Source organism: Lotus japonicus, chromosome 6, assembly GCF_012489685.1.
Source record: "Lotus japonicus ecotype B-129 chromosome 6, LjGifu_v1.2".
Classification (NCBI taxonomy): Eukaryota; Viridiplantae; Streptophyta; class Magnoliopsida; order Fabales; family Fabaceae; genus Lotus; species Lotus japonicus.
The window spans coordinates 63,392,024-63,413,697 of record NC_080046.1 but is presented as its reverse complement, the minus strand read 5'-3'; the positions used below and the strand labels follow the sequence as shown (position 1 = coordinate 63,413,697).

General features: G+C 38.6%; 3 protein-coding genes and 1 long non-coding RNA gene across 7 annotated transcripts; all 4 read left to right on the top strand.

Annotated features, from left to right (window-relative positions):
* The first annotated feature begins 862 nt into the window (after positions 1-862).
* On the top strand, positions 863-4,854 carry LOC130726242 (protein NRT1/ PTR FAMILY 4.5-like). Of its 2 annotated transcripts, XM_057577479.1 has the most exons (7): positions 863-991; positions 1,147-1,264; positions 1,341-1,473; positions 2,214-2,431; positions 2,681-3,124; positions 3,467-3,594; positions 3,847-4,854. In XM_057577479.1, the coding sequence occupies exons 2-7, from the start codon at positions 1,262-1,264 to the stop codon at positions 4,724-4,726; spliced, it is 1,806 nt and encodes a 601-aa protein (XP_057433462.1). In that variant the 5' UTR covers positions 863-991; positions 1,147-1,261; the 3' UTR covers positions 4,727-4,854. The 2 variants fall into 2 exon arrangements, with proteins under 2 accessions (XP_057433462.1, XP_057433463.1); XM_057577480.1 differs by lacking the exon at positions 863-991 and having other exon boundaries at positions 1,091-1,264.
* A 2,806-nt stretch (positions 4,855-7,660) lies between these two features.
* LOC130725899 (oil body-associated protein 2B-like) lies at positions 7,661-9,549 on the top strand. Its single transcript, XM_057577089.1, has 4 exons — positions 7,661-8,145; positions 8,241-8,323; positions 8,437-8,551; positions 8,964-9,549. The coding sequence occupies exons 1-4, from the start codon at positions 7,863-7,865 to the stop codon at positions 9,218-9,220; spliced, it is 738 nt and encodes a 245-aa protein (XP_057433072.1). The 5' UTR covers positions 7,661-7,862; the 3' UTR covers positions 9,221-9,549.
* Positions 9,550-10,364: 815 nt separating this feature from the next.
* Positions 10,365-11,078, top strand: LOC130723690 (uncharacterized). Its single transcript, XR_009014335.1, has 2 exons — positions 10,365-10,504; positions 10,589-11,078. It is a non-coding gene; the product is annotated as an uncharacterized LOC130723690 (long non-coding RNA).
* A 219-nt stretch (positions 11,079-11,297) lies between these two features.
* On the top strand, positions 11,298-21,560 carry LOC130722598 (receptor-like protein EIX2). Of its 3 annotated transcripts, none has more exons than XR_009014029.1 (2): positions 11,298-12,554; positions 21,111-21,560. XR_009014029.1 is itself a non-coding variant. In XM_057573377.1 (2 exons), the coding sequence occupies exon 2, from the start codon at positions 15,952-15,954 to the stop codon at positions 18,886-18,888; it is 2,937 nt and encodes a 978-aa protein (XP_057429360.1). In that variant the 5' UTR covers positions 11,333-12,554; positions 15,715-15,951; the 3' UTR covers positions 18,889-19,028. The 3 variants fall into 3 exon arrangements, 1 of the variants encoding a protein (XP_057429360.1); XR_009014028.1 differs by having other exon boundaries at positions 21,107-21,560; XM_057573377.1 differs by lacking the exon at positions 21,111-21,560 and adding an exon at positions 15,715-19,028 and having other exon boundaries at positions 11,333-12,554.
* Positions 21,561-21,674: the final 114 nt, after the last annotated feature.

Below are 21,674 nucleotides of genomic sequence, written 5' to 3'. Positions count from 1 at the left end.
GTTACATTTACATAGTTATAGAGTATAGACATATGCTAAACAGAGTGCAAAGTTTCACAGCAATATTGTTTTATGGAGATCATAGAGATCATCTCAACTAGGTTGTCATAACATGAAACATGTATTATTATATAAGGTTGTGCCAGTTTTAACTTTACTCTAGCATTTAAATAAGGATACTGTGAGGGTAACGTTTGGAATATTCACATTGATTTTATCTTTTCTCCATCTCACTTTTCAATCTCTTTTCATTCTAGCATGGCTTCGTCTAACTTAACCTATGAGGTTATTTAAACCCATTCTACTTCTGTAGGATTATTTATAAAAAATAAATAAATAAATGCTTAAGTTTATAAGGTAATTTTTTTAGTACCAAAAAAAAAATGGAGGCGTTACCTGCCTTTTACTTTGATTTATCATGATTTCTTTTGTAACAATTTTTTTTACATTTATAAGTCTGTGTTTTACGGTCTAAATGATGAACTAAAGGATACTAGACTCTCTCATCGTCAAGGGTACCAAAGCAATTATTTAATACCCATACAAGGGTATTAGAGCAATTGCTCAACTTATAATTTACTTATCTTAAATATTATTTATTACTTAAAATAGGGTTAAATAACCCCATGAAGATCAATAAGTTGTTGATCTAGTGATAAACAGGAACCGGAGTAAGGGTGAGATCACAATCACGAGGAAAATTATTTTTGGGAGAGACATCTACAATGTCTCGAACAGATGAACAGATGAGGACATCTATTAAGACAAAAAAATAAACAAAACTCATGTGTTAACCAAAATACTTCCACATGCGACAGTTATGAGACTAATCTTTCAGCTCATGGTCAACGCATTAAGCGGTAGAATAATGGTAAATGAGTTTTTTTCCATAGACAACCCATTCTATCATTGCATTATCCAAGACATCTTTCACTTCTCTCTCACATAGACTGCAACCAGAACATTGTCTTCCAAGATCGGAGAATCCCAGGTAAATACATTTTGCCACCATCTGCCAAGTACAGCTAGCGTATTCTGTCTCAATAAAACCGTTTATAGTCATTCCAAATAGTAATGATGATGCACCATAACTATATCCGTTTTACACATTACTAAAGTTTTTTGTTTTTTATTTGGGTTGTTTAGTTGAATTTAATGTATATAAAGACAGACATTGGTCTTCCCTGCTACCATTGTGTTTTCACCAGTTCAGCTCTTTCATTTGAATTTGTTACCTAAGTTGCTCTGCAGAGGCAAAGCCATGGTATGTATATTCCTTTGTTAATTCCACCCCCCTTTCAACTTTCTTCTACTCATGTTTTTCATTTATGTTGATGAAGGAAAAGTTTGAGGTTGTTGATTCGAAGGTGGAAGCAGAGATTCAGTTGGTTGATGAAAATAAAGTGGATTGGAAAGGAAGAACTGCTCTCAAGTTCAAATATGGGGGGATGAAAGCTTCTTTGCTCATACTAGGTAATCATACTATCCCATTTGGGTAAGAATATGGATTTGTTCCTTGTTAGTGATAAACAACTTACAAGAAAGATGAACCCAAGTTAAGATGGAAGATGGATTATGTGGTGTGTGTTTCGATAGCGATTGAGGTTTAGATGGATGTTGGCTCTAGTACAAGCAAACATATGTTAACATGGAGTTGAAAACAAAAAGTGAACATAACTATTCTAATGAATTGAGATAAAAGATCATTTATGATATGCTCAACTAGTATCCAAACACTAGAAAGTAGAATTACATTCACTTTACACAATATAAAGTGCACACTCAAACTGATGCCAAACACAACCGTCATGGTTCTACTCAAAAGCAAGAAAAATATTTACAAGCTAATCTAGGTATATCAATTACCCTTTGAAGTTTCCAAGAAAAGGTAACAAATGAATAAGAAGAGAAGAGTGGCAATTCATGTACAACAATCTTTTAGGAGACACCGCGACACCTACAATTTGTAGACGTTTCTGACCTCCACAAACTGCAGAGTTTATTAAAAAAAACTCTGCAATTTGTGGACGCCAGAAACCACCTGCAAGTGCGTGTCCCAAACTCCCGGCGACTCACGAATCTTTAGCCATAAGAGACAATCTTTTGTTAAAACCAGAAAGTACATCATTCTTTGCTTTCTTGAATTAGGATTATCTTTGCACATTTTTTTGGTGTATATTGATGCAGTGACTTGAATTTGGATTTGGGTGCAGCCTTCCTTGGTTTGGAGAACATGGGAACTTTCTCCCTAGCTGTGAACTCGGTACCATATTTCAATGGGGTCATGCATTATGATCTAGCAGATGCAGCTAACATGCTCACCAACTACATGGGTACCAGTTACATACTCTCTATTTTTGTTGCTGTCCTTGCTGACACATGGATTGGCAGGTACAAATCGGTTATCTATTCTGGCTTCATTGAGTTTGTGGTAAGTTCTAAGCAAAGATTCCCTCATATATTAACACATCTTCAACATATATAACACTGCAAACCTCTAATCAACTAAAACATCTTCACATATTATCAACCAATTTTCTGACAAAAATCTACTTAAAAGTTCAAGTACAAAACTCTATTTTCTGCTAAAGAGGTTAGTCGAACTAAAGATTTTAATTTCTTGTGTAAACTTAATGAATAAAAATAATTCATGAAGTTGTTATTGTGAACTGTGTTGCAGGGACTTGCATTGCTGACAGTCCAAGCACGCTATTCTAGCCTGAAGCCAGCCATCTGCAATATCAATGATCCAACTGATCACTGTGAAACACTGAGTGGAAGCCATGAAGCTTTTCTCTTCATTGGCCTGTACTTAGTGGCCTTAGGCAGTGCAGGAACCAAAGCTGCATTGCCATCACACGGTGCAGATCAGTTTGATGAAAATGACCCAAAAGAAGCGATGCAAATGTCCACATTCTTCAACACTCTCTTACTTGCTATTTGCCTAGGTGGTTCTGTCAGCTTAACCTTCATTGTGTGGATCCAAATCAACAAAGGATGGGATTGGGGCTTTGGAATTGGCACCATAGCTATACTTTTGGGCATCATAATCTTTGCAGCTGGATTGCCTTTATACAGAATTCGTCTACCTCAAGGGTCAAATGCTTTCACTGAGATCATACAGGTATCTATGCCCTATAGTAAGCCTTATTGTTTAATCTGATATAGTGCTTGTTTGGAAACTCATTGGTTCTGAAGCCGTAATCAATTTTGGGGAAAACCTAATGTGAGTAGTTTCTATGTTTCATAACTAATTTTGATGAAAGAGAAGCAGATCCAAACATGCTAATAAACAGTTCGAAGCTCTATCTCTTGGACTATAAGAAGCTGATATTTTGACTATAAGGTTTCAATTCAAATTTGAAATGAGCTTCAAAATTTAATTTGAAGATTGAAATAGTGGAGGTTTTTAAGAATCATACTGTGTTGATCAAGCTGTTTTAATTTTTGGTCATGTATGTTCAAGGTATTTGTTGCTGCACTGCGCAACAGAAGTCTTACCTTGCCTGAGGATCCAACAGAACTATACGAGATTGGACAGGACAAGGAAGCTGATGTGGAGATAGAGTTTCTACCTCATAGAGACATTTTCAGGTTCAACACCAATCATGTCCAAAAATACTCACATAGCTATATCTCTCTTACTCATAACTAAGTAAAAAAGGGATACAAAGTTAGAGTAAAAGGTTATATTGCATGTTTGGTTTCACAATTTGCACCGAATCCAAAAACAATTCTAAAGCAATCCACCATGGAACTAAACATGCTATTACCGATCTTGTCGCACAAGATAATTCTGTTAACATTATAAAAAAATGATTCTAAACTCAAGTTTCCTTTTCACAGGTTCTTGGACAGAGCAGCCATCCAAGAAAATTTTGATGAGCAATCTAACTCTAACTCAGAGGCTCCAAACCCATGGAAACTTTGCAGGGTTACCCAAGTAGAAAATGCCAAAATCATACTTGGCATGGTCCCAATATTCTGCTGCACAATTATAATGACCCTTTGCCTAGCTCAGCTCCAAACCTTTTCAATCATACAAGGCTACACAATGGACACCAGCTTCACCAAACATTTTCACATCCCACCAGCATCCCTCCCAATCATCCCAGTCATGTTCTTAGTCATAATTGTCCCTATCTATGACCGCATTTTCGTGCCTCTTTTGCGTAAATTCACCGGTATTCCTACCGGAATTTCCCACTTGCAGCGCATAGGAGTTGGCCTAATACTCTCCTCCATATCCATGGCTGTGGCTGCAATCATAGAGGTGAAAAGGAAAAGAGTGGCCATTGAAAACAACATGCTTGATGCTTTTCCAGTGATTCAGCCATTGCCCATAAGCACTTTCTGGCTTTCTTTCCAGTACTTCATATTTGGCATAGCTGACATGTTTACCTATGTGGGGCTGCTTCAGTTTTTCTACTCAGAGTCACCAAAAGGGCTTAAATCCACATCAACCTGCTTCCTTTGGACCTCTATGGCACTGGGGTATTTTCTAAGTACCATCATAGTGAAGTGTGTGAATGGTGCCACCAAGCATACTAAAAGTGGGGGCTGGTTAGCAGGGAACAATATTAACAGAAACCATGTTAACCTGTTCTACTTTTTCCTTTCCATAGTGAGCTTGATCAACTTCTGTATCTATTTGATTCTTTCAAAGAGGTACAAGTACAGGCCTCAAGCCCTTACAGTCCCTAATGACAAATCAACAAAGGAGTGAAAATGGGGAAGAAAAAAAGGCTATAGACCACATGATTACCTTTCACATTTTGAATCTTCTGTCTTATCTTATTTTGTAACTCAATTTTCAGTTTTATCAATGAAATCTTATGATATCAATTATAAATTTGATACAGTTAATTTTATTTTTGGGACTGAAAAATAAGACAATTTGGGGATATATCCTCACTTGTAAAAGTCACTCTTTAATAGACAAATATAATCCTAGAGAACTTTTCTTTGACATGCTCATAACTATTACAACATTAATCACACATGAAATGAAACAGAAGAGTTTAAGGGGGGTAAATAGTCACATTGGTCCCTGGATGTTTGCACCGACTTCAGAATCGTCCCTGGATGAATTTTATTAGGCTCGCGGTCCCCAGATGTGGCAAAAAATAGTCATATTAGTCCCTGACGTTAAAATCCCCTAACGTCCGTTAACCCAATTAATAAAAGTCAACATTATCTTTCTAATTTTATTTCACTTTGGTCCCTTTCTTCTTTCTTCCACCCTCTTCACCCCCTCCTTCCATCATTTTCACCTAAACCCACCCCCCATCATGCTTCAGAAACCCATAACGTAAACCCACAATCTTCACCTCCTTCATCTTCATCTTGTTCATCTTCACTTTATTCATCTTCATCCCCTTCTTCCATCATCTTCACCAAAAACTCCTCCCCTTCTTCATCAACCCATTCCCCTTTTTTTTTTCTTTTTTCATATCATCATCATCAACACTCTTCTTCTCCTTCTTCAACCAACCATGCCCAAACCTTCTCTCCCAGATTTAACACAAACCCAATTCAGATTTAACACCAAATTTACCCTCCATGAGTAAAAAACCAACCAAAACAAAAATACCCAAAAAACAAATATCCAACCCATTACAATCAATCAAGAGAAATAATCAACCCATTCCTAGCTTCAACAATACAGTACCATAGCCCCAACTTGCAAAGTACATTATATTCATATATTGAGAAGGAAGACAGAAGTTGTGGCCTAAAGTATTTGTGTCTGGCCTATTAAGCACAGCTACTAAAAAGGAAAATTAAGAAGATCAAACAGTTCAACAGAAACTTTTAATTGCCAAAACTCATTTGATCAAATTCAAAGACAATACAAATATGGAATATTATATCAATACCAAAAAATGCTATTGCTCAGATTCAAAAAAGAGAAAACACAACTAAATATTTACACAATACCAAAGAAAAAGACCAAAACGAACCAGCTTAAATAAGTAATGACATGCCACCTTACATTGCAACAAAATGGTACTCAATGACTGAGTTACCAAACAATTTTAACTTTTAACACAACTAACTTGCAGCTCCTCGGAGCATCTAGCTTTGGGTGGTGGAGGGAGAAAGTAATCCAATGGATCTCCAGATTTTGGCTCGTCTTGATTTGCTTCTCCGAGTTCAGCATCATTTGTTCTGATCACAGCATCAATGTTCATGGTATCAAATTTCATTGGCTCAGAAAATTGAGGTGTGTTAGCATGATTGCTTGGGGTCAAAACCTGGACTGTTCCTAATAGTGTTCTATCCGGCAAATCACCTGCAGAACATATTCTGTTAGGCAGTAATAAACACAAAAAATGCACCTAAAACGATAGCATTGAAATTGAAGAAAATGAAATAAAGCAGTAACAACTTCTGAAAATTGAATATAAGCTTCCTACTATTCCTATCCTGTTTACAATGCCATTTCTAAGGATGACAAATTGTTACATAAAACCATCACAGCGCACTCCTTCTCTGCCCCGTTCACAAACACCCAAGCGTGGACAATATCATTTGGAAATTGGTTTAAAAAATGCATTTAAAAAAACCATGCCTTTAATCTGACCAATGCCTGGTAAGAAGTAAGAACTGAGGTTGATCATTCATCACACTGAATTTGAATTTTAAATATAATACAAAACAGAAAACAGAGTTACATCCAAGCCACACTCAACCGTAAAGTTTACAACTTTCCTCATCTCTAAGCCAAATCAACCCCCTTCACCACCAATCTGAAGCTTTTCTCACCAAACACTGAAAACCCAACATCCATAGCCACACCCACCTTCCGTAAACGAACCAACCAGCCTCCTTCCTCATTCAAACCTCCGACCCAAATCTGGTTTATCCTTTCTCTCATTCCCCAAAGAGCAGTACCCAAATCCGGGTTTAGGGATTTGGACACAGATCTGAGATATATCTTCATCGAGGTCTGGAGTGAGGGGGGTGGTGACCAGAGAACTTGAATCAGATGGTTTACGTGGTGGAGGTTGGTCGTTTAAATGTGGGAGGTGGCTGGAGTGGTGGTCGGATGAGGTGGAGTTCTGGGTTTTTGGGGAAGATGAATAAAGTGAAGATGAACAAGATGAAGATGAAGGAAGTGAAGATTGTGGGTTTACGTTATGGGTTTCTGAAGCCCGATGGGGGGTGGATTTTGGTGAAAATGATGGAAGAAGGGGGTGAAGAGGGTGGAAGAAAGAAGAAAGGGACCAAAGTGAAAGAAAATTAGAAATGTTGACTTTTATTAATAGGGTTAACGGACGTTAGGAGATTTTAACGTCAGGGACTAATATGACTATTTTTTGCCACATTTGGGGACCGCGAGCCTAATAAAATTCATCCAGGGACGATTCTGAAGTCGGTGCGAACATCCAGGGACCAATGTGACCATTTACCCGTTTAAGGGCTTGCAATAACTGCATGTTTGGATATACAGTAGAAAATTATGATAAAACTAAAATCACAATAAATAGAAGCAATTTATGCTTAACTTTTGCGATGGTCCCATTTTGGTCTCATCGTTACACATGTTTCCAAACTGAAATAGAAACTATAGAAAGAAATATATTTTATTTTCAGTGATAAAATTTGATGAAAATGGATTAATCTATATCTATTGACTTCAACAACCCTACTTGTTTGTTAGTGAGCTCTTACTACTTCTAACAAATGGCAACACAGTCCCACTACACGCAAGCAACCATGCATGTGTACGTGGAACAAAAACCAGAACTCACGTTCTCTTTCCTCCATCATCATCACCTTCTTCTTCTTATAACCAAACATAGGTGAAGAGGTGCTACACTGTAACACTCACATCTCCTCCATAACTTGCAACACCAATGTCTTCCACCGACAAGTCACCGGGCCCAACGCCGGCTAAGGGTTCAGAGCCAACTCCCGGCGCAGCCGTGAGCGTGACGCAGCATGTGATCGACAAGGGTGCAATGATGATACAGTCACTGGAACCAGTCAAGGAAATGAGCCAGCATGTGTGCACCTTCGCCATGTACAGCCATGACATGTCTCGCCAGATTGAGACACACCACTACTGCTCCCACCTCACCGATGATTTCGTCCAGTGCGCCGTTTACGATTCCGATGAACCCAACGCTCGTCTCCTTGGTAATAATGCTCTGTTCTGTTCTGTTTTTTCCTCTGTTTTTATTCCAAGTTTGAGAAACTCATCTTTATGTATGTGTATATTGGGTTTGTGATAGGTGTGGAGTACATAATATCTGATGATATCTTTGAAACTCTGTCTCCAGAGGAGCAGAAGCTTTGGCATTCTCATGCTTATGAGGTTTTTCACCTACTGATTCTGCTTTGGTTATTAAATTCATTGCATTTTTTTTCCTCTTGGGTGAAATGACATGCATTGTAGAAAATTGTTGAGGGCTAGTTTGGATGGTGCAGATAAAAGCAGGTCTTTGGGTGAATCCTAGAGTTCCAGAGATGATTGGGATGCCTGAGCTCAAAAGCCTTGCCAAAACTTATGGCAAATTCTGGTGTACATGGCAGGCTGATAGAGGTATACAAATTTGTTATGTTTTCATTTTCTTTTCATACAAATATTTGAACAATAGTGTGAGTTACAGACTTACAATTGATCACAACTGTCAAGGAATCTAGAACTATCAAGGCAATGTTTGGATACAGTTACTACCAGTGAAAATGCTAGCATTCATTGGAATGAGATAAAAATCTGTTACACCTTTTTCTCATCCGAACACACACTAAAGAGCACAACTAATTATCTTACATTTTTTTTTTGTATATTGTGCATATAGCACTACCAAAAAATTCCCTTTCAAATTCTGTATCAGCCAGTTAGTAATGTGGTTGTGCTGTGATCTTTGATACCCATTTGAGTAGCATTACTTTGAGAAGTCTAACCTTTGCATGTGTTCTTTCTGATGTGGGTGTGGACATTGGAAATGAAGGGGATAGGCTTCCTTTGGGTGCACCAGCCCTAATGATGTCTCCACAAGCTGTGAGCCCTGGGCTAGTGAGGCCAGACCTGCTGCATGAGAGGGATTCCAAGTACAATATTTCCTCAGAGAGCCTGAAAAGTTCAAGGTTGGAGATTCCAGAGCCAGAGATGATTAGCCCAATGGCAGACTATTGGAAGCAACATGGAAAAGGATTTGCCATTGACATTGAAGAAACTCAGATGAAACTCAGGGCACCTTTTCCTTGAAGATAGCTAACTATGTAATCTAGAGTGAATAAATCAGAGTTGTATGTATCCAGTTATAGATTTGGGGGAATAAGATAAATAAATAACATTTGAAGTGATTGGCTGTCAGGTTACATGTATGTTCTCAAGCTGTAGTTAGACTTCAATCTACAGAAATTTGGATTAAGTACATTTTATTTTGTTATATTCAATCTACTCATACGATGTGCGAGTAAAAATTCTTTACAGTTGTAGTTGTAGCTGGAGACTTGAGCTTGCTACTAAGCATGCCTCTAACTGTATAACGTTTAGCACTAGAGACTAGAGAGCTTATTTAATAGTTACAGATAATTTCTACCACCAAGTGGCAAGTACACAACAGTTTACTCTGTCTTTTCCACCTTTGAGTTCTCAGCCTTATCTTTTACTGCTGAAATATAGTAACTTAGTTTCTAGCGCCCTCTAAAGAATCTGCACGTATACACATTGAAAAAATGCTGATATAGTGAAACAAAAAATTTAAAAAGATGGGGAGGCAAGAAGGGAGAAAACTGCAAAGGACTCTATTTTAAAATATGCAGCGGGTAACCACAAACAATGTATCATAAGGTTTAGTTTACTTAGAAATGGTCTACTTCTAATATTCAATTTAGGCTTAATACATACAAAGGCCCCTGAAATTGTTCCCGACATTAAAATAGGTCCCTGAAATTTTTTTTTTCGATTCCCGGTCCCTATGAAAATTTTTTTGGTCCAAATAAGTCCCTGCGTGTGTTTTAAGCTTATGTGGCAATTGTCTATCTCATTCACAATATACACGTATGCATTTATAATTTTTTAAAATCTGTTAATGAATTATTATAATTAAAAAACACTAATATTTATCACTAATCCTAATTCCCCCCTTTAACCCTAATCCCAAATCAAAATCAAACTAAACCTAAGATAAAATAAGAGAGAATGTCGAAGAAGGGGAAGGAGTTGGAGAACCAGAGGTGAACGAAGAGGAAGCACGCGAGGTTGAACGGGGAAAGGCGACGGCGGTAGCGGTGGTTAACGAAGTGGAAGCACGCGAGGTTGAAGCACAAGATGCAGTCTCAGAACCAGATCCAGAAGTGCGCTATGGCGAGGAACAACACCCAGATGCGCGACTCGACCCAGAACACACGAATCAGTGCTCGTTCGTCCAATTCCTGCACCCCTTTGCAAGAGAGAAGTTGTGGTTGTGGCAAACAAGTGATTCTGTACAAATCCAATTCATAGAAAAATCCAGGAAGGTTGTTTTGGAGATGTCCTGATTGGAAGGTATTTATGGATTAATCTCATTAATCTTAGCATTTAATTTGCCTTTGTCTATCCCTTGTACTGATTGATAGGTATGTGGTATAGGAAAATTGGAGCTGTGGTTTCTTTGAATGGGAGAAAGTAGAATGTGAAGCTGAGAATGAGGATTCATCCAAATTGAATGTAGAGATGAAGATTGTTGAAGAGCTTGATGACATGATGGACAAGAAATTTGCTAAGCTGAGTGGAGACATGGAGGAAATCATGGTCTGTGTTTTTGGTAAGATCATGGAAGACAAGAATGAAATGAAAGACAAGAAGATTGCCAAGTTAAAGTTGAAGCTGAAAAGTGAAGGTTTGAAGAGCAATGTGCTGTTGGTGTTGTTAGTTTTAGGATGTGCTGTAGCTTTGTCAAAGTATTTCTAGGTTTGGTGATGTAGTTGAATGAAATTGAATCAAAAGTTGGTTTTGTCATGAATGCAGTAGTTGTTGGTGTTGTTGAATGTAATGCAAATGTTGTTGAAAAGATCCTTATGTAATGAATGCTATATTCACTTAATGAATTGAATCAGTATTGGTTGTTGGGATGAATCAATTACCCTGTTTTTTCCATAGCTTGTTTTCCATTCTATACCTGGTTCTTTAATTTGAAGACATCACTAGTACTAATACTGCAATTGGCCAGCACTTGTAGTCACATAAAGGCCAAATAAACAACAATTTAACACCAGAAATTGCAGCATGACATTAAACAAACATAATTGTCATTAGGGCCATGCCCATTACAAACTTAAATAAGTAGCATCAGCACATAGAAAGTAGCAACATAAAAAACAATTGTCATTAGGGCCATGCCCATTACAAACTTTAAAATTAAGTGGTCCCCCATGTACTAAAGTAAGTCCAAATCCCCACTAATACTATTACAAAAAGCAAGTGGTGCTGCAGTAGTTCCATGTGCAAGATTCCCTTCCTATTTCTTTGACATTTTCCTCTTGTTTCCTTGTCCTTCACTGCCAACTGCTTTGGCTCTCCCTCCTCCAATTGTCGATCCAGTGGGAATCCAGTGCCCAATCTCATTGTCTCGAGCTCTCTTTCTTCCTCCTTGGGCAGACTTAGCAGCAGATCTTGTGTTGGTTGGTGCTGCTGCTTTTGGTGGCTGTTTTGCAGTTGCTTTTGGTGGCTGGGGTGGTTTTGTTGGTGGTGGCTGAGAAGATGCTTTTGGAGGTTGTGGTGTAGCTTTTGGTGGCTGTGGTGGTTTTGTTGGTGCTTGTTGTGGCTGTGATGTAGCTTTTTTTGGTGCAGTGGCTTTGGGGGGTGGTTTGGAAGATGTAGCTTTTGCTGCAGTAGATTTGGGGGGGTGGTTTAGAAGTAGCTTTAGGGGGTGCTTTTGGTTTTGCAGCAGATGTTGGTGCTGGTTGTGAAGAGGAAACTCTAGCTTCAGGTGTAGCTTTGGCTCTTGTAGTTCTAGCTGGTTGGGATGATGACATTGCAGCAGCTGTGCCTTCAGCACTCACTCCAGTTACAGCAGCTCCAGCAGTAGTGGCTTCATTACCACTTGCATCAACGTTAATACCAAACACCTGCAAAAAAACATAATCAGATTAGTTATGTGTTTTGGTATTGAATTGAAGGAAACAAATGTGTATTCATTACCTGGGATAGGTCCACAACATCATTTTCCTCAGGCTCCTCATCAGTGTTCCCAGGGGTTGGTGGTTTTGGCAGATGGCACTTTCTTTGATTGTGCCCTTTTTGGTGGCATCTGCTGCATGTGTAGGAAGATCCTCCTCTAGGAAGTTTTGTAGGGTTTGCTTCATCAGGCTCCCTCCTCCTCAATTTCTTAGGCCTACCAGGCCCTCTTTTAAATTCAGGAGGTAGAATTGGTTCCTCACTTTGTTTTGGCCACATTTTTTCTCCATTGATGGGTGATATCATATTCCCATAGCATGCATCATATGCTTCCCTTGTATAATACCAATGGACATAGTCCTCAGGCTTCAAACCACGATCACAGATACAAGCTACAACATGTCTACAAGGAATTCCAACTAATTCCCAGAAATTGCAGGTACATGTTTGTTTGCCTAGATCTACAACAAACTTCTGAATTTCATATTTAGTATGCTCAACTTCAAATATCCCCTTACCCACAGCAAAAGGTTGCCAATCCCCACAATGTTTGATCTCCCTATCCAACCTTCTCCTAGGTTTTGGCATAACATTCCCCTTCCACCTTTTACTTTTTTCATTTAAGTTTGCAAACCTAGTCATGAGATACTTTCTAATCCACTCAAGCATGGTAATAATAGGTTTATCCCTAGCCACTAAAATTGTACTATTAAATGCCTCAGCTAAGTTATTCATAGTAACATCACACTTAGGGTAAGGACTGAATGCATGCTTACACCAATATTTTGTGGGGATTGCATGAAGCCAATTGTATGCATCTACATTCATGTCTTTGATCTCTTGCATCTTCTCTTCCCAAAGTGCTTTGTATGTTGCCTTTGAAGCCCACATTAGCACATCCCTGATCTCAGTACCCCCACCAAACTTCTTCTTGAAGTTGCTGTATAGATGCCTGACACAAAAACGATGCTCAACACCAGGGAGCTCTTCATCAAACACTTGTAACAATCCCTAGCAGAAAAAACAAAGTAAATGAGTGAATGATCAGATTAAGTGTTTCCAGAACAGAAAAGAGTACAAAGTAAATGAGACAAAGAGCAATTTACCTTTTGCTTGTCACTTATAAAAACCCATCTTTTATCACCAATGTCCCTTAGCAGCTTGTGCAGAAACCACCTCCAGGACTCCTTACATTCAGACTCCACCACTGCAAATGCCAGTGGGAAGTACTGGTCATTTGGGTCCCTTCCCACAGCTATCAACAGAATTCCACCATACTTTGTTTTGAGGTGACAACCATCAACCCCAATGAATGGTCTACAGGCAGTTGTAAATGCAGTTTTGCAGCCCTCTAAACACATATAAAAGGACCCAAATCTGGGTTGAAGTGTCTCTGGAACAAATTTGCATACTAGGGCAGCAGTATTTTTGTGATTCACCCTCATTAACTCAGCAGCATAAGCCCTCAGCAGAGTGTACTGTTTAACTGCATCTCCCTCAACTCTTTCCTTGGCTATTTTCCTTGCATTCCTAGCAGTTCCCCAAGTAACACCAATAGAGTGCTGGGACTTCATTACATTCATGACATCCTTCACAGCAATATCTCCTCCACTGTTTTTCACTCTATCTTCAATACATTCTGCAATGAACTTAGCACCTGCATTCTTGTTATTGTAGCTTCTTCCACAAGTATGCTGTGGAATCAGTGTCTTAATTCTGTAAGTTGAAAGCCCTCGAATCTTGGCACAGTAGACAAGAAATCCACAATCTTTGTCTTTGCAACCATACCTGACCCTGTCCGTGTCATTCTTCTTGAACTTTACTTGCTTTCCATTCAAAACTGAGTGCTTATGTATTGCATCCTTGAATTCTGTGGTAGAAGAAAATTCCATCCCCAACTTGAACTCATAGTCTGCAGTTAAATCTTCCTTCTTGAACCTAACATACCTCCTGACCCTCCTCCCATTATCTTCTTCACCAGATGAGAGGTCACTAACCAACTCATCACTGTAATAATCTTGGTCCAAATTATGCTCATCCCCTGCTGAATCCCCTGGCTCATTCTCACCTTCACACAATGCCAAGACCCTCTGTATGTTCCTCCTTGAAGGCAGTTTCTCTCTTCTTCCAGTTTCAGGTTGGTCCACAATAGCATTATTGTTTGGCTCATCATCATCTTCAAAACCATCATTAGGTAGTTCCTTTATTCTTTCATTTTCACTATCTGTGAAATTAGAGGCACTAGGACTGGACCATGAAATGCGAGAGTCAGACTCATAGTAGGAAGTAGAGTCAGACTTATCTTCCATAACTTGTTTTCCTTTATTATTTGCATCCAATGACTGTTGTACCTCTTCAACAGCTTCTTCTTCCACTGGCAGCTCCACAGTATGTTCAAGGTAGATCTCCACTTGTCTTGCACCAGACTGAACATACCCTGAAACTTCCATAGCATCCTTGTCCAAGCATATTTGCTTGATATGAAGATCAAAGGATTCTTCTGCCCTTTTCTACCATAGCTTGTAATGATCATCAGCATATCCAAGAAAACCCCTCACAAGGTCTCTGACACAGAAGAAGGAAAACAGATCCAAGTCCACTCGAGGAACTTCACATATCTCACCTCCAACATACTCCAATGGTGTGCCTGAAAACCGCCCCTTGTGGTGGAAGTTAATGTCGAAATAGAGTGGTTCCATTCCTGTAATACCAACAACAGCATCATCATCATCATTGAACTACAATAACAGCATCATTAAGCAAAGGGAAAAAAACAAAAACCCTAGCAGCTACAACTCAAGGAAAGGTGATGTTTTACAAAAACCCTCAGCCTTGAACAACAAATACACAACAAATACCCAACAATAGCAGCAACAAATCAACAAAATCGCAAAGTTTAGGGCTTAACAAACACGAATCAGCCAGCAACATCAAGGCTCCAACATCAATAACCCAAAACATTTAACCTAACTTTTGAAATGCGACATACCTTCGACGAAATCGCAAGGTCGATGGAGTAGCTTCCTCTCCCCTTCGACGAAATCGCTCGACGGAGATGGTTCACGATCGGTGGATGGTTCACGGTAGGTTCTGGAAATCTCTCAATTGTGTTCTTCTTTCTCACTCGTGTTCTTCCCTCTCACTCGTGTTCTTCCTCTCCCCCTTTCTATCTTAGGTTTGATTTTGATTACAATTCAAGTGTTAGGGATTAGGGTTAAAGGGGGGGAATTAGGATTAGTGATAAATATTAGTGTTTTTTAATTATAATAATTCATTAACAGATTTAAAAAAATTATAAATGCATACGTGTATATTGTGAATGAGATAGACAATTGCCACATAAGCTTAAAACACACGCAGGGACTTATTTGGACCAAAAATTTTTTCATAGGGACCGGGAATCGGAAAAAAAAAATTTAGGGACCTATTTTAATGTTGGGAACAATTTCAGGGGCCTTTGTATGTATTAAGCCTTAACAAAACAAACATTTTGGTTCTGGAAGTTATATCAGGATTTATTTTATTTTGTTTTTTTGCATTATCTCTTACCATGATGATCACTTGTATTATCTCACTATTGTATTTCAACGGGTCTACAGCATAAGCAGGAACCTAGGCAGACATATAGGGAGTGAACTTCGCAGAAGACATTCACTGATAGTTTCACAATATTTTCTTATCGATATAAAAAGATCATTAATGTGACTTTGCTGCGCAAAAACAAAGGGCAGAAAGAAAGACTCAAGAAATTCCTACTCATTCTGTTCTCTATATATATATATCTCTATTCATCAGAAGCTCATACAAATGAATGTGAAACCATCTGATAGACGATTATGGCAAACACAAAAGTTGTCTTTGGATATTTTCTTATTCTCTTTCTTTTTGTATCAACTCCCTTCCTAGTTATCAGTCTGAATGTTAGCACTCTTTGCATTGAGGAAGAAAGAGTGGCCCTCCTTAAAATAAGAAAAGATCTCAAGGATCCTACCAATTGCGTTTCTTCATGGGTTGGGAAAGAATGCTGTAATTGGACGGGTATAGAATGTGACAATCAAACTGGTCATGTTCTAAAGCTTGATCTCCAGAACACACATGTCTGCACAAATATAATGGCATGGTCTCCCTTAACCGGTAAGATAAGTCCTTCATTGACTTACTTAAAACATCTGAGTCACTTGGACCTAAGTTTTAATAACTTCCAAGGGATCCCCATTCCAAAATTTATAGGGTTCCTCAATTCGTTACGTTACCTTGACCTGTCCAGTGCAAACTTTTCTGGAAAGGTCCCTTCTCATCTTGGCAATTTGTCAAATTTGCTGTATCTTGATATCTCTACCATATTTCGAGAAATTTGGGTCAGAGATTCAAGCTGGCTCAGTGCTCTGTCTTCACTTCAATATCTTCGTATGGATTCTGTTAACATCACCAGCACACCCCATGAATTGTTTCAAGCTGTGAACATGATCCCATCCCTGCTAGAGTTGCATGTGCCCTCTTGCAATCTCCGTGGTCTCCCTCCATCTTTTCCATTCTCAAATATTACATCACTTTCTGTGCTAGAACTCTCTGGAAATCCTTTTTATTCCTCAATACCTTCTTGGTTGTTCAATATGAGTACCCTCACAGAACTTCGTCTTCCTTCTTCATCCCTAGGAGGTCCCCTTCCTTCAATGCTTGGGAGATGGAATCTCTGCAAGCTTCAGTCTCTAAGTCTACGAAAGAATGATTATCTCACTGGTGATATAACTGAATTTTTTGAGGCCTTATCTTGCAGCAACCGAAGTCTAGAGTGGTTAGACTTGAGTTCTAATAAACTCACTGGGAAACTGCCCCATTCTTTAGGACAGTTTAACAGTATATCCTATCTTGATCTATCAAGCAACTCATTCTCAGGTCCTCTAACAGAATCTATAGGAAACTTATCGAGTCTAGATTCTCCGAATTTGGAAGGCAGCATGGTAAGTGGGAAAGTTCCTGAAGGTATTGGTCAATTAACCCGGTTGTCTTCTCTAAATCTACTCCAGAATTATTGGGAAGGTACAATGTCAGATATCCATTTCCAAAATCTCACAAACCTATTCAGTTTCTCTGTGTCATCCAAAAATAACTCGTTAGCTTTGAAATTGACACATGATTGGGTTCCGCCTTTTAAGTACTTGTATAGTGTTAAAGTTCGGGGGTGTCATGTTGGCCCTAAATTTCCCAACTGGCTCAGAAACCAAATATCCTTGAATGATTTAACCCTAGAAAATGCTGGAATTTCTGGGGAGATACCCCATTGGCTTTACAACATATCCTCCAAAATTTCGCAGCTAGATCTTTCTCACAACAAAATAAGTGGTTACCTTCCCAAAGAGATGAACTTCTCTTCCTCAAATTCACCTATGGTTGACTTTTCTTTCAACGAATTGAGGGGCTCAATCCCACTTTGGTCTGGGCTGCGTGCTCTCTATTTAAGGAACAACTTGCTGTCCGGGACAGTACCAGCCAATATCGGTGAAAAGATGCCGCATTTGGCCGAATTGGATCTCTCAAATAACCGCATGAATGGGAACATTCCACTATCCATAAATAGGATTCAAAATTTGAGTTATCTTGATCTATCCAACAACTATTTAACCGGAGAAATCCGTGTGTTTTGGATGGGTTTGCAGAGGTTACAAGTCATTGATCTATCCAACAATAGTTTGTCAGGTGGAATTCCAACTTCAATATGCTCACTGCCTTCCCTTGTTATCCTAGAATTGAGCAATAATAATCTCTCAGTGGAATTGTCTTCGGCTTTCCAAAACTGTACTAGTCTGAAAACTCTCTCACTAGGAAACAACAGGCTTTTTGGGTCTATGCCAAATGAGATCACAAAAAACCTTCCTGTACTAGCAGAGTTACTATTACGAGGCAACAAACTCACAGGAAGCATTCCTGAAGAGCTATGTCGTCTACCGCTTCTCCATTTGTTGGATCTTGCGGAAAACAATCTATCCGGATTTATTCCAACATGTTTGGGTAACGCACACGGTTTCAGCACTTACTTTGTTTATTTGATATATTCATTCACCTTTTCTGGCTATGTACCGTATACAAGGCACATAAAGTTGGTCTTGAAAGGAAGAATATATGAATACTTGAACCAAATGCCGGTGCAGTCCATCATTGATCTGTCTAATAATAATTTTTTGGGTGAGATACCAGAGAATATAACACAGTTATTACACTTGGGGGCCCTGAACTTGTCCTGGAATCAGCTAACTGGGAACATACCGGACAGCATGGGATCATTAAAAGGTTTGGAAAGTCTTGACCTTTCACACAACCGTCTTTTGGGTCCAATCCCTCCAAGCATGGCTTCCATGACTTTCTTGAGCCATTTGAACATGTCATACAACAACCTTTCGGGTCAAATTCCAGTTGGTAATCAGTTTGGGACCTTCCCTGATCCATCAATTTATGCAGGCAACCCAGAGCTTTGTGGGGATCCATTGCCAAATGATTGCTCATCATCACTTCCTGAAAATGGAGAGCATGAAAGAAAGCATGAAGATGCAGCACCTGATGAAGATAATGACAAGACTGAAAGGTTGTGGTTATATACAAGCATAGCTATTGGGTACATTACAGGCTTCTGGGCTGTGTGTGGCAGCTTGGTGTTGAAGAGATCTTGGAGACATGCATATTTCAAGTTTGTATTTGAGATGATAGACAAACTTCTGGTCTTCATCGCAGTCAATTTAGCACGTGCAAAACGCAGGTTTGGATGGGAAAGAAACTAAGGCCACAGTCAATTGTTATATTTATTTCTTGTGTGTGTTGTTGTTTGAACTTCGAAGTTGATTGTGATCATACTTATCTTGTGTTTGTAGCTTGAGTTCGTGCATGTTATATGTGAATAAAGTAGTCCTATGGTTGTGCAGTTTTTTGGTACGCATCTACAATGAATTGTCGGATAGAGAAGGCGGCATTTAATCTCTAAGATAAAATAAAACAAGGTGATGGTGAAGGCTCTATCTAGTAACATATTTATCAACCATATTGGATGCTATAAAAGTTGTAAAAAATGATCCTCAAAATTTATTGATACTGCAAAACTAGCTATAACAGAGTGAGTGAAATTATCATTTGAATAGCACCTAGTTCTTCATCTATCTAAGCAATTAATTGGTAGCAAACTTGAAAATCTGAAGAAAAAAAAACAACAACAACAACAAATAGGGATGACATAAGAAATAAAAGGCTACCTCATAGCGAACAATGGAATGCAAAGAAAGATCACTAAGAATAATTAGATGCTGATGCAGGGGTAACTTCCAATTCCTGCATTTGATCCACTGCAAATGCAGCTTCATGTGCTTCCTTCTCTTCTTCCTCCATCAAGCATCTCAACAATAGTTACTTCAGAGACTGGCGATGGTTTCGTTGGAGGCCATTACGACAAGCACCGGTGTTGGGGTTGTTGCAGAAAACCCTAAACCCTGAAAATTGATTTTGACCCTATTTTATGGTCTCAATTCTCAAGTTTCCTTCCTCCAATTTGATGCACAGAGAAAGAAGAAGGAGGATTGGGTTTTAACGATGTGAGGTGAAGAGAAAATTGGAATGGAGTGAGGAGAGATGAGGTACTTTGACCGGAATCAGGACGCCACCGGAACTCGGGCATCGGCGGCGGCGTGGTCAGATATAGGTGAAGTTTAACTGCATACACACCGGTGGAGGACTTGATGCAATTTCATTACACTCAGGTGTCTTTTTTTAAATTATTATAATATGTTGGTTACCCGTCATCTCAGCTACTATCATTACCAATTGCGGTAAGAATAAACCTACCGCAATTTAAATTGCCGATCAAACATTCAATCAACCACATCGGGAAGCAAGGGAAAGACAATGAATATCACTACCGCAATTTAAAGTGCGGTAAGCATGAAGCTACCACAATTTAAATTGCGGATTGAACCAGATCGGGAAGTGAGGAAGTTGACAGTAGTTCAAAAGCGTGACAAGATTCAACAATTGCAAACGAAAATTAACAGAGGCAAACGAAAATTATGAGCATGAACTAACCCTTTTTTTATGTTTGACTTCTCATTCTTCCTCTTTCTTGTTCCTTTGCTTCTTCTTTCTCCTTCCTTCTCCTTACTCTTTAAGCACCTTCTTCCTCCTTCCTTCCTTCTCCTTCTTCGTGAATCTTCAGAGGCTAGGGTGGTGGCTAGAGTTTTTATTTTGATTTGGGATATTTGAGAGAAAAATAGAGAAACCGTGAGAATGAGAGAGGGAGATGGTAGGGGGAGTAGTGTTTTTTTTAATTGATTCGGTTTTTTTTTAATATTGGGGGTATAATTGTATTTTTACTCAAATGGGGATGGTGTGGATAGTAATCGGGGATGATCCAAATAGTTTTCAGCCTTTCTTGAACTATGGGGGTCACATGTAAAAAAAGGTTTCGACACTTAAATCAGTTTAGGTGATTAGAAAATTTGTATATGCCTTAATTATCGCGGATGATGCCATATTTATACGCAGGATTTATACATTGATGGTTGATTCTCTTTATCTGAATAACTCTTAATGTTTTGGTAGTAATTTTAAGAGATGAGATCCTTATCTTTTGATTCAGAGTGATAACCATTGCGTTTGCCAACTTAGACCCAGTTCGTGCTTGTTTGCAAGACTATCTGATAGAATTAAGCTAGCAATAACAATAACTTATTGTAAATGACATTGCAGCCATTGTTGAATTCTGGAAGAATTCCAATCACAAATTGTTTCTCAATCTCTTGAATCGCAGCCTTTATCTTGGAAGGTGCATACTGTATCACCACTTCATCAAACTGATTGTTGGTCTAGCAAACAATTTAAAATTATATGTAAAATTATGTTAGAACGTAGGATATAACACTATATTTAAAGGTTGAAACTCTACCATTCCTATTTTGCGGCAAGTTGCTAGTCATTTTTTACAGAACCAACTTATTTTCTGGCTTTTTAATGTAGAAAGATTCAAGCAGCCCCAAACTGTCAAATCACCAGCAAGTGCCACTCTATACAAAACAAAAGAATCAATAAAGCAAAAGGTATGCACTACAGTAAAAGGTATGCATTCAGAGTATCACCGTATGTCTATCATGACGGTCATCAGATTGAAGCTGCAGAAGGAAAATAACATTTACCTTGACATTTATCTTCAATGCAACACTCTCCAAATAACTTTTATGATGATGCTTATCCTTTTCAGGCTGACTGCATTGTGTCATTAGCCCTAAGTTGGTCTCGCATAAAAGCTTAACTTCTCTTGCCAGAAAAAAGAAAAGAAAAGCAACGAAGATGGAATAGATTATCTCTAATATAAATTAGAAAATAATTGATAGAATTAAGCTAGCAATAACAATAACTTATTGTAAATGGCATTGCAGCCATTGTTGAATTCTGGAAGAATTACAATCACAAATTGTTTCTCAATCTCTTGAATCGCAGTCTTTATCTTGGAAGGTGCATACTGTATCACCACTTCATCAAACTGATTGTTGGTCTAGCAAACAATTTAAAATCATATGTAAAAGTA

Excerpts from the sequence above, each read along its gene's own strand:
- LOC130726242 (XM_057577479.1), top strand. Across the intron at positions 3,125-3,466 it reads CTTTCACTGAGATCATACAG|GTATTTGTTGCTGCACTGCG; the intron begins GTATCTATGCCC and ends TGTATGTTCAAG. Across the intron at positions 3,595-3,846 it reads CCTCATAGAGACATTTTCAG|GTTCTTGGACAGAGCAGCCA; the intron begins GTTCAACACCAA and ends TCCTTTTCACAG.
- LOC130725899 (XM_057577089.1), top strand. The coding sequence starts at position 7,863 with ATGTCTTCCACCGACAAGTCACCGGGCCCAACGCCGGCTAAGGGTTCA. Across the intron at positions 8,324-8,436 it reads GGCATTCTCATGCTTATGAG|ATAAAAGCAGGTCTTTGGGT; the intron begins GTTTTTCACCTA and ends TGGATGGTGCAG. Across the intron at positions 8,552-8,963 it reads TACATGGCAGGCTGATAGAG|GGGATAGGCTTCCTTTGGGT; the intron begins GTATACAAATTT and ends TTGGAAATGAAG.
- LOC130722598 (XM_057573377.1), top strand. The coding sequence starts at position 15,952 with ATGGCAAACACAAAAGTTGTCTTTGGATATTTTCTTATTCTCTTTCTT.